Source organism: Limulus polyphemus, unplaced genomic scaffold, assembly GCF_000517525.1.
Source record: "Limulus polyphemus unplaced genomic scaffold, Limulus_polyphemus-2.1.2 Scaffold77, whole genome shotgun sequence".
NCBI classification, from domain to species: Eukaryota; Metazoa; Arthropoda; class Merostomata; order Xiphosura; family Limulidae; genus Limulus; species Limulus polyphemus.
In genome coordinates this window covers 727,553-740,389 of record NW_013665687.1, presented here as the reverse complement: position 1 = coordinate 740,389, position 12,837 = coordinate 727,553, and the positions used below count along the sequence as shown (strand labels likewise).

General features: G+C 34.6%; 1 protein-coding gene across 6 annotated transcripts in view; it reads left to right on the top strand.

Moving 5' to 3' along the window:
* The window catches only part of LOC106467053 (glutamate [NMDA] receptor subunit 1-like), a 127,079-nt gene that overhangs the window by 42,602 nt on the left and 71,640 nt on the right, over nucleotides 1-12,837 (top strand). Inside the window, exon 1 of one of the 6 annotated variants that reach the window (XM_022395718.1) lies at nucleotides 7,719-7,818. The exons of the other annotated variants lie outside the window; for them this stretch is intronic. Coding sequence (XP_022251426.1) covers nucleotides 7,807-7,818 — 12 coding nt within the window. The 5' untranslated portion in view covers nucleotides 7,719-7,806. Of the gene's footprint in view, nucleotides 1-7,718; nucleotides 7,819-12,837 lie in introns of those variants that run through there. 6 annotated transcript variants of the gene reach the window in all.

Genomic DNA, 12,837 nt, shown 5'->3' with positions numbered 1-12,837 from the left:
CTAATTTTTGTTAAACACCTGGTCATGTTATGTCCGATTGTTGGTGTTTGAAAATGAAAAAAGAAAAGGAGACAGCACCCAGCGCATTTATGCCCACATATGGACGTAGATCACCCGATATTGTTGATTCGATCACTGATATAAAGGCTGATGTAATCAGGGAGGAATTTAGACCTTTTGTATCTGTTGGTTCTGTGTCTTTGGCAAATGACACTGCCAATCCCATACCCACTCGTATTCTACGTATTACTAGGTCGACTCAATCATTGTTGTTAGAAGGTATACTGCCTTTGGATTCGAGTTCTGTCTGTTATTGCCCACGGTATCGAGGGTGGCTTTTTTAACGTTCCTCTTCATAATATTTATTTGACATCAGACCTAGTTTCGGGACCAGTTGTGGTTGGAGTAAGACCTACTCTGCCAAATAAGGGTGTATAATTAATGTTGGGAAACGATTAGGCTGTTGTTGCCGAACCCAAAATGGTTAGCGAGCCGATAACTGTTTCATCTAAGGATACTGTTGTTGTTGAGGAGAATCTCGATGCGCTTCCCTCGTGTGCTGTGACTCGAGCTCAGGCTAAGAAATCAAGCCAAAAACAAATGATAGACATGTATTCAGAGATTTGTCTCATACATTTTTTGGGTCCGATGGGGATCTTGTGGATGATTGTCCTACTGACGATTCCTCGGTGAGTGACAATGATGGATGTAAGGGATCTGGTTCACTTGGTGAAGTTCCGTTTGCTAAAAGTAAACTGGTTTCTGAGCAAGAAAAGGATCCACAGAACTATTCACTATTTAAATATGCACTCCGAAAAGATAAACTGGAGAAAGTTCCAAATGGTAATTTTTTTCTAAAATGGTGTGCTTATGAGAAAATAGAGACCACTAGATGCTCCAGCTTCAGAGGACTGGGCATTAGTTTACCAAATCGATGTTCCTAAAGCATATCATTCCTGAAATATTGAAAGTTGCCCATGAACTCCCCATGGGAGGTCATTTAGGTGTCAACAAGACATGTGACAAAATTATGAGACATTTCTTTTGACCCAAAATTATGCAAAATGTTTCTCAGTTGTGTAAAACTTGTCATACCTGTCAGCTGGTCGGAAAACCTAACCAGAAAATTCCTTTTGTTCCTTTGAAACCTATCTCAGAAGAACCCTTCAGACGTGTGATTGTTGATTGTATTGGACCGTTACCAAAATCTCGATCAGGGAACCAGTATTTATTGACCATCATGTGTGCATCTACTCGATTCTCTAAAGCTATCCCTTTGAGAAATATTTCAGCCCCAAAAATTTCTAAGGCTTTGATTAATTTCTTTACTTTTGTTGGCCAAAGAAATTCAATCTGATCAGGGATAAAATTTTATTTCGGGGTTATTTCAACATGTTGTTTATCAGCTCGGTGCTAAACAGATAAAATGTAGTGTGTATCATCCCAAATCACGGGGTGCTCTTGAGAGATTCCATTCTACGTCGAAAAATATGATGCGGACTTACTGTTTCGATAACGAGAAGGATGAGGATGAAGGAAGTAATTTATTATTATTTGCTGTTCGTGAGTCAGTTTAGGAGTCGTTAGGGTTAGCTCGTTTCAGTTGGTGTTTGGCCAATCAGTGCGTGGTCCTTTGAAGTTGCTGAAAGAACAATGGTTGGAGGACGACCCGAAAGAAATGCACTTATTGGATTACGTTTCCAAGTTGCTGTCCAGGCTCTTACGCGCTTCTGAATTGGCTAGGGGAAATTTGAAGTCATCCCAAGCTAAAATTAAAAATATTTATGATTGCAAGGCCGAAGAGCATAAGTTCTGACCTGGTGACATGGTTTTAGTATTGTTACCCATTATGGGACATCCACTCAAAGTTAGCCATCATGGTCCCTATGAGGTTGTTCAGAAAGTCAATGATACGGACTATGTTGTAAAAACACCTGATCATCGAAAGGCTACCCAGCTGGGTCATGTCAATATGTTGAAACCCTATCACATCCGAGATTCACCGGAAAATATTTTAGCCGTGGAGTGTTCTTCTAATACTGATGACAGATGCGTTGACTCAGACGCCCGTAAATTTGAAAATATCGGATATGAATGCAACATCATACTGAATAATTCTGACACTCTGGCCAACCTTGATTCACAACTCGATCATTTGTCTCCTGAAGAGAAAAATCAACTTGCTAGTTTATTGATTGAATATGAATGTATATTTCCGGATGTTCCTAATCAAACCAGCATCACTTTTCATGATGTAGATATAGGTGATGCTTCTCCTGTGAAACAACTTCCCTATGGTGTGAATCCGATCAAGGCCGATAAAATACGTAAAGAAATATCTTACATGCTGGAAAACGGAATTATAGAACCCAGTAAAAGTGTTTGGCCTTCACCTTGTGTACTTGTTCCTAAATATGATGGTTCGGTTAGATTCTGTACAGACTTTCGCAAAGTAAATGATTTGACCAAGACAGATTCCTATCCTATTCAAGAATGGAGGATTGTATTGATTAAATTGGAAAAGCCAAATATATCACAAAGTGTAACCTACTAAAGGGATACTGGGCTGTTCCTCTAACTGACAGGGCAAAATAAATCTCTGCTTTAGTTACTTCTGATGGATTAACTCAGTACAATGTAATGGCTTTTGGGATGAAAAATTCTCAAGAAACGTTCCAGCGAATGATGGATCAATGGCTCAATAATTTGTCAGATGTTGGAATTTATGTTGATGATATTGTGATTTCCAGGGACACCTGGAAAGAACATTTATGTCGATTATGTGATGTTTTTGACAGGCCCAAGGTCAAATCTTTATTGTGCACTTACTCTGTATTGATGGCACCTGACTTTGCTTTCGCATTAGCTGTTTATGCCAATAATTTTGGTGCTGGTGCTATTCTATTGCAATCAGACGATAAAGGTATTGAACACCCAGTTTGTTATTTTTATAAAATGTTTAATTGTCACAAAAAGAATTATTCTACTGTGGAAAAAAAAGAGACATCGGCTTTTGTGTTAGCTTTAGAACATTTCAATGAATATATATCTGCTTCAAAACAACCTATTGTCATTTACATTGATCATAACCAAATGACTGGCAAAAATAGAAGACTGTTCAATTGGAGTTTATCATTACAAGAGTATGATTTGAAGATAATCCATGTCAAAGGAGTTGATAACATTTGGGCTGATGTACTTTCACATGCTATGTAATTTTATGATCATAAGGTTACTTGTATTGATTGTGTTATATACTGTCATGTTTACTGGAGTTGTATAATTCTTTTATAATGTATTATATTTAATGTATTGTTGTCAATGTGTATGTATTTAATATCTTAGTTAAAAATTGTCTAATACCAATTTTTACTTCTCTAAGGAGGGAGTTGTGACGGATTTGCTATTATATATCTATTTAAATATCGATGTTTGGTTAAGTTAAATTTATGTGTAGAAATGTATATAACTTATACTGTTAAATCGGTATTGTGAAATTACCGCCTATTCACTAGAGTTGTAGAAAAATCTCACGTGTACGAAACAACAATATATGTGTGTACGTAAACACTGCTGTATCGTTTATACTGTTGCATAAGCTGACATTTCGAGAAACTCTCCCCAAGCCTATAAATATAATCAACGTGATGCGCCAAAAGAAAGTATATATTATTGGTTTGCTATAAACTTCAGAAACTATGACTGTGATTGTTATCACGCTTATTAATCGGGTAATGCAGGTATTTGACCAGGAACGTTTATAAATTTCGAATATTAAAAACCATTTAACTTCAGCGGATTCACATGGAATAGTAGCATTTTTATGAAAACATTATATAACTTCAGGGTGGATAACACGGCGTGTTTCGGCGAAGAACGAAGAGCTCAGAGCTAGCTAGCTCCCTGTTAAATGAATTGTATTTACATTTACTCAAAATTAATTCGCTCATCGCGAACCCTCGATAAGATATCAAGGAAGTTCCAGACCAGATAGAGGACTAAATATTGTTTGTAAGTTTGTAAAACTTTTGTACATGGATCATTATTTGTAATAATCGTTATTGTAAACTGTGTTATTATTTGTATATTAAAATATATTTGTATTAAAACACTGCGTATATCAATCTTGATGGCAAGTATCATAAATTGGATACATTCGACATTTATTTAATTTCTGAATCTAAATTATTATTTAACTCAGTTTCAGGCTATTCGAAATTATAATACATTACGTAATAAATTGGAGACGTGTCCGGGATAAATTGTAATACGTAACATCCGTACTACCCTGTGTTTATGTGAACAATTTCCGTAATACACTGTTTATGTGAACTTTTCCGTAATATACTGTGTTTATGTGAACTATTTCTGTAATACATTGGGTTTATGTGAATTATTTCTGATGTACGCTGTGTTTATGTGAACTATTTCTGTAAGACACTGTGTTTATGTGAACTATTTTTGTAAGACACTGTGTTTATGTGAACTATTTTTGTAAGACACTGTTTTTATGTGAACTATTTCTGAAATACATTGTGTTTATGTGAACTATTTCTGTAATATACTGTGTTTGTGTGAGCTATTTCTGTAATACATTGTGTTTATGTGAACTATTTCTATAAGACACTGTGTTTATGTGAACTATTTCTATAAGACACTGTGTTTATGTGAACTATTTCTATAAGACACTGTGTTTATGTGAACTATTTCTGTAAGACACTGTGTTTATGTGATCTTTTTGTGTAATACTACTGTGTTTGTGTGAACTATTTCTGTAATATACTGTGTTTGTGTGAACTATTTCTGTAATATACTGTGTTTGTGTGAACTATTTCTGTAATATACTGTGTTTGTGTGAACTATTTCTGTAATACATTGTGTTTATGTGAACTATTTCTATAAGACACTGTGTTTATGTGAACTATTTCTGTAATACATTGTGTTTATGTGATCTTTTTGAGTAATACATTGTGTTTGTGTGAACGATTTCTATAGTACACTGTGTTTATGTGAATTGTTTCTCTCACACGGTGTGTTTATGTGAATTGTTTCTCTAACACAGTGTGTTTATGTGAATTGTTTCTCTAACACAGTGTGTTTATGTGAATTGTTTCTCTAACACAGTGTGTTTATGTGAATTGTTTCTCTAACACAGTGTGTTTATGTGAATTATTTTCAAGGAATAAGTTTTTTTTTTTCTAGCATAAACAGGTTCATTATTCCTGATCATTTCGATCTGGATGCAGTTATTATGGCACTTATTTCACACCCCTTATGTAACTCATCAATATATTTATAGTCTCTGTAAGTGAAATGCAAAGATAATATACTTAACTGTAAACTCTTTAAGCAAAACATGGAAATGAAATACTGCAAGTAAACTTAAAGAGAACATTATTCAATATAAACTCTACATGTGAAACATAGGTATAGAGAACACTATTCAATATAAACTCTACATGTGAAACATAGGTATAGAGAACACTATTCAATATAAACTCTACATGTGAAACATAGGTATAGAGAACACTATTCAATATAAACTCTACAAGTGAAACATAAAGAGAACGTACTTCAGTATAAACCCTGTAAGTGAAACACTGAGAGAAATGAAAATATACCTTCCAATTTTGGGCGAGTGGAATAATCTCATTCTCTTAGGGAAGGTGCAGCAAATGGTAGAGCTTGGAGAAAGTCGCGGGGCTAGCCTGGCTGAGTAAAAAAATAATTTCTGCACCGATAAGTAGAGTATTTTGTAGATATGATTTAATTTATGGAATGTTCGCGTGCATAGTGGTGAGTGCTGACTATAACAACGAAGTCTGTATCTTTAGAAGTGCTATCTGTAAAACATGATTTAGTTCATTCAAGGTAGTTTGTGCCGTAATAAAATATATAGATATTTAACGATGGGATCCAATATTCTTTTAAAGAGGTTTTTAACTATTTATGTAACAAAATGTTTGTGGTCTGTATTTTATCGGTTAGAAGATCCTAAGAACATATAATTCACATATAAAAATTCAAATAAAAATACCATCAATACTGTTAACCCCACTAGCTGCTGGAGGGGTCCACCACGTGTTTTACATTAAAAAATGGGTGATTTCTCCCAGTCCGTTTGGTCAGTTCTGTACACTGAGTGTTATAACAGGCAAAAACATAACATTGCACAATATGATGCAGTATTGTGGACCTCAACGGTAGAGGACGCTGTAATAAAAAAGTCGGTAATCTAAGGGTCAAAAGTTCAGTTTGGCTATGAAGATGTTTTTTACAGATGATCTTTTGAGGTCAAAATGTATTAACCACGTAATGAGTAAATGACAATCGACGGAATGAAATCGAGTTAAGTAATAGGTCTAAAACGTGTGATAAAAACCACGTTAATTGAAGTTTTTTTTCCATATACCTTTTAATTTATCCATTACGGATAAAAATGGCATTTCAGATGTATCTTTTGTCTTCCACAAATCACTGCCCAAGAGGCCTTTCGTTTAATACCAATACTCAATAGTTGGGCTGAATATTGATTGCTTTATGTTGTTTTGAATTTCGCGCAAAGCTACAAGAGGTTTATCTGCGCTAGCCGTCCCTAATTTAGCAGTGAGAGATTAGAGGGAAGGCAGCTAGTCATCACCACCCACCGCCAACTCTAAGGCTACTCTTTTACCAACGAATAGTGGGATTGTCCATCACATTATAACACTCTCACGGCTGAAAGAGCGAGCATGTTTGATGGGATGGGGATTCGAACCCGCGACCCTCAGCTTGCGAGTCAAGCACTCTAACCACCTGGCTATGCCGGGCCCTAGATAATGAGAGACGAAAAAATTCTCTGAAACTATTTGTATATGCAGTATGATACTTTAAAAATTAATGCTTAATTTTCATCAACCTATGTTTCTTAGATGATAAACTTCACATATTAATTTGTTCTTTTTCTCCTTTTATATTTTATCATATTTGATGTGTATCGATATTTGGATCTCTCAGGTACAAAGACAGTACGAAATGACTTAATCAAAAACATTATATTTCTGCCTATTCTAAAAAAAAATATATTGGCAGTTAAAATAATAAGCAGTGCCTTAGCATTTTGGCAAGAGAGGCTAAATATTTGCTAATTTTCTATTAAAAAATCGAAGAAATGACAAATTAACTCTTCCCAGACGAAACTAAGAAGCCATATGCTACAATTTTCACTGAAAACATAAGTATTTCTGGACGGCCATCATCGTTGCACCTCAACTTATGTTCGATGTCTGTTTTGGTTTCCTTTGTTTTTTGTGAACATCGAAAATTAAGCCAAGACATATATATAAAAATTATAAAAATTTAATCCGCAGCCTTCAAACTAAGGTATTAAATATTTGTCAAAAGCAGCTTGTATAATATATATATCTACGAGTCTGTTCAGATTATAGTAGGGAACTACGAAGACTCTCAACGCAGACAAGCTATCCTGGTGGCTTTTTCTAGTATTTGGTCATATTGACGTCACTGTATCACAGTTTCGACAAGGGCGTGTTCTTGTGCTTCGCATAAAAAGCAACGCACAACGCAATTGAACTGGCACCGTGCCAAAAGCGATAAGTGTATTTAGAAATAGGATCTGTAAATAGGTTTCTTTACGTCAACGTGATGACTAACGTGCGTCATAGAAGGATTCGAATTGTATACTTGTGTGCAAAAAAAAAGTTCAGGACTGATTTAGATGGAAATTTCATCTGTTGTTGCTCGCAAAATGCGAAACTAGACATTTAACAAATAAAACCTCCCTTTGAAACTTAAGAAGAGAAAGAAATGACGTTAAACGTAGGTATATCAGAGTTTTTATTTCAGATTGTTTACTTAATTTAAAATGACAGTAGGGCAGGAGAAAATATTTGTGCTTATTTGAATTGAATAAACCTAGTGCTCATTGACAAAAAATTAGGGACGGCTAGCGTATATAGCCCTCGTGTAGCTTTGCGCGAAATTCAAAACAAACAAATCGCCCCCTAAATACATTTCTTGGTAAAGATATAATCAAAGTAAACTGGGATGATGAACCATTTCAATACCGACTCAGTTTCCATACTAATCTGTATGATGTTGTGTTGAAAAGGAATCTATCTAACTCCTTACAGAAAAAGAGAAAAACATTTAATAATGAAATCTTATGGAAATTTCAGGCTAATTTGGCTTGCATAGTCCTTGAAATTAAGTCACCTTTGAATTTGTTTGTTTGTTACTTATTGCTGACTTCAGTGTTAGGAACTGCTTCGTTCCAGTTTTCCTTTCAAAACTTCAATTAATATGTTTAGAAAAGTTTTAGAACGTGAGAAAGTACGTCCGATTCTTGTTTTGTTTTTCCTCGAGGTTTGGTATGTGCAAATAATTTGACAAATTCGTTCTGTAATATTTTTTCTAATCTCCTTTTGCAAGTGGTCCTAGCTGGGTTGCTCAAGAAAACGCTAGATTACTAGAACACTGATGTGTGGTTTTATGCTCAAGTCTTATTTCCTTCTTATCTGTTAATTGAATGAAAAATATGGAAAATGTCAATGGACTCTATTTGTTCTTTCCGGTCACAAGTAATGTCGCGTAGTTATCTAGAAAGCTATAGTTTCATTATTTATGAATAAGACCAAAATTTAAAAGATTATAGAATTAGACTTCATAAGAAGTTTATATTTTCGTTATGATTTATTATACAAAAGTCAGAGTCAGATACAGGGTTTTGGAGGTGGATAGGAATGCCCAACTCTTGGACCAATATATGTCAATACTTATTGATATGTTAATTGCTAAAATTAATTAAACATTATATTTTAAATAGTTATAATAATAAGAAACGTGTCGTTCCAATTGACATTAGTGGCCTCAAATAATTATTTAGAATTTAATAAACTGATTAACAAGGTATCTATACTTGTATATTTTATCTTCTGGAAAGGGGTCAAGACCCCTCAACTCCCTCTGTATCTGCTCTTGAAAGTGAGTGTAAGGTGAGGTTCATGAGAACAAGCTTTATAAGAATCGGAATAATGAAGGAAGATCCATGATTTATTGCTGCTGACAAAAAGAAGAACATAAAATTCTTAGATGTGCTCATCAAAGTCAGATTTAAGTGTTAGTCTGACTGTGTACTGTTGTTCCAGCGTCAGAGTTTTTATCTCATGTTTCCTGGGCCGGGCTTGGCCAAGTAGTTAGTTTGTTGAGCTGAGGATCAAGGGATTTTGGGTTCGAGACGAGTTTTCGCTGAACATACTACGCACTTTAAGCTATAGGCACGTTATCAAAGTGACAGTCAATATTTCTATTTGATTCAAAACGCCGGACAAAGCTTTTGTAACGGCGGGTGATGTATCATATACATTTAGTAACTAGAGGCATCACGCGACCATAGTTTTATATGTGTATGGACAATATTGAAATATTCTGCAAATTTTATAGGTTAGTATTTCTTTACTACGATTAATATATAAATGAAATACCGATAATAACTGGAGTCAATTGCATGTATAATGAAAACACATGGTAGTGCGTCGTGTGGCCAAAACAACCTACAGGACACTGTATGTTATTAAACAGGAGTGATAGTTTAGTAATATTCCACTTTCTGCAGCTCAGACTATAGCTATCCAAACTATCATATATTTTCAGATTTCAAGGCAATTCATTAAAAATACACGAGATATAAACTTGTCAATTTTGATTGAATTTCTTCCTATTTTTTTTCTTTGCACCGAAAGTGCGGAAATTTTATTTGACAGAAAAACATACTTAACGTTCATGATTTTTTTTTCAAATTTGGTACACTGATAGATATTTACAAACTACAATAAGGTGTTAAATTTGGTCTAAATATAAGCCACATGTGCAAAGTTATTCAACAAAAGGGCTCAATTTTGACCACAATTTTTACGCACTCCTACACAAAACGTCACGTGAGCTATCGGTCTGAAATTTTTGTTAAAGCTTCACCTAAGAGTAAAGGTGGAATATTTTTAGATTTTGCCATTCGGATTAAAATCGGCTAATTTAGAGCAGCAAAACTATAGGGTGAAAGCACGTGTAGATACATGAGTGTTGGTTAGGTCCAGTAAACTAGATTAGCAGTTTCTAGCTCAAGTTTTCAAAAAGCTCATACGGGTGTACGGTTATTATTCACTGCCAACCTTTAAGCACACATTTGCTAAATTTTATGAAATTATTCTAATTAAAGAGTATTTAGCGTCGCGTGATATTAGCTTAAGCAATTAGCATAAATAATGACGCTTGACACGGTTGTACCGAGTACATGCGGGTGATGACAAGAAACTGTTAATTTGTTTCCATGGCATTGTTATAAAGGTTAGTTTATTTGTAGTTAAGCGCAAAGCTGCACAATGGGCTATCTGTACTCTGCCCACCACGGGTATCGAAACCCCCGTTTCTAGCGTTGTAAGTCCGCGGACATACCGCTGTGCTACTGGGGGGCTACTATGAGGGAAGTTATTAACACTGTTTTCGAGAGGAAAAAACTAGTTGGATGTGTAAAGTATAGATCTGTTCCGAGTTATTCGGTTGCGATCCTAAAGCTAATGTTGGTTACTATCAGGTGTCACTTTCTTACTTGCTGTGGTTTGTTGGTGTGTATTGACAAGAAGTCATGATATCTAATCAAAAACACCTTAGGTGTGCAAAAAAGGTGCGGCCAAAAAAGGATTGAGTGTGCGACTCAAAAGAATGAAATAAAAATTGGCGGCCAAACTGGTAGCTACACTTATAGCATTGATAAGAACTTTACAACAAGTATTCATTCATTCCTTTAAGTCGCACACTCAGTCCTTTTTTTTGGCCGCACCTTTTTTTCACACCTAAGGTGTTTTTAATTAGATAATGATAATATAGGTTCCAATAGGACAACGTCATTACAGTAACATTACTTGTTTTACAATGCGAGATACGAGGAACGATTATAACATTCCTTATTAACATTATTGTATTTAAGCAAGTCAATAACAGAAGGAATATAACAGTCTTCCATACACCTAATACTTTTTATTATAGTAGCGATTATTCTTAAATTTTTATTTTAGTATTTTATGCACTTTTTCCTAATTCAATTCATTTTAGATCTATATTTCTTATGTACCTCCCCCTGGTGAATCAGTGATAAGTCAGAGGGCTTATAATGCTAAAATTCGGGTTTCGATACCCCCCGTGGACAGAGCACAGATAGCCCATTGCTTAATTTTACGCGTAACAACAAATAAATATAACCTTATTTACCAACATGAAACGCTAATTTCTGATAGTCAATATTATATATATATTCAATTATACATGAAGCTCAATAATAGGTTTAATCTTTCCAAATTCTGGTTTGAAAGGAGCAAACTAGGCTAAAATATAATGAGATACGAATCACACACACACACATATATATATATATATATATATATATATATATTTGTAAGATTAGTGAAAGTTAACAGTAGAGTTTTCCCTACACACAAATATGACGTTCTCTTCGTTATGTTTTTATTCGATTTTAAAACAATATAGTGTATATGCAAAAGATATTCATATAAAACTGCTCGTAGATTTCTATTCTTTTACGACGTTGTCTTTAATGGATTTTTTTAATTTATCGACAAAATTAACAACCTTAATCTGATCCTGCCTAATCTAGCTTTAGCCGCAAGATAATGTAATATATATAGATAATGACGTTTTGATTATCTTTAGAATTTAGAATTAAATAATTTAAAGTAATTACTTTAGAAATTTCATTCGTGTTTGCTTTTCTTTCGTCAGAGTTGAGTGGAGCATCCCTAGTTAGAGAATAAAGGATACAAAAAAAAAGGAACTCGTTGACGATAACCAATGTGGTGCATCCACGATATATGAAATAATAAAAAATGGATTGTGGATCGGAGGTTTCATTATTCCCGTCCGTCCCTTTACCGCAAAGACAAACAAACAAAAAAATATTGCGCTACGAACTATAGGGTCATGTGTGCTCAACAAGAGGGACGATAAAAATTCCTCTATTCAGGCTGATAACAGTTAGTGATAGGTGGTGTTGACTAGATGCTGTCCCTCTAGTCTATTCTTTAAAATAGGGGCGGCTAGTATAGATAGCCCTCAAATAAAGTGCAATAAGCAACCGTAAAGATATGATCTGTGCAGACAATCAACTATGATATATACTATATACTAACTCACAACTAAATTATATTACGTGGTAGGTTAAAGATAGGAAATAATATCCAATTATTAAGAGCAGCGCTACATTCTTTACTACGTAAACTTAATGCTATGTCTTGTAGTAATTAATGTTTTTTCCCATGTCCCTTTGGCTGGTTGAGGTTCGGCAAAGCTTAACAATCCAAATAATATTTTACATAGACTTTTGGCTGGTTCAGGTCCGGCATAATTTAACAACCCAAATAATATTTTACATAGACTTTTGGCTGGTTCAGGTCCGGCATAATTTAACAACCCAAATAATATTTTACATAGACTTTTGGCTGGTTCGGGTCGGGCATAGCTAATGAGTTCTTGAAATGAGCAACAACAATAAAATAACTTCCTGAACAGTGGCTTACAGCATACAGTTGTTGAAGTTGAATACTGAATTGAATATTTATTTGTTTTAAAATCTCTAATAAACTATTTTTTAGATGAGTGAGAAAAAAGCTATGCTCAATGTTTTATCACACTTTCGAACATTAAATACGAAATTGTCTCACTTACACTTACAGTCCCTCGTGGGTAAACGGTAATTTTACGGATTTACAACACTAAAATCCAGGGTTCGATTCTCTGTGGTGGGCAGAGCGCAAATAACTCATTGTATAG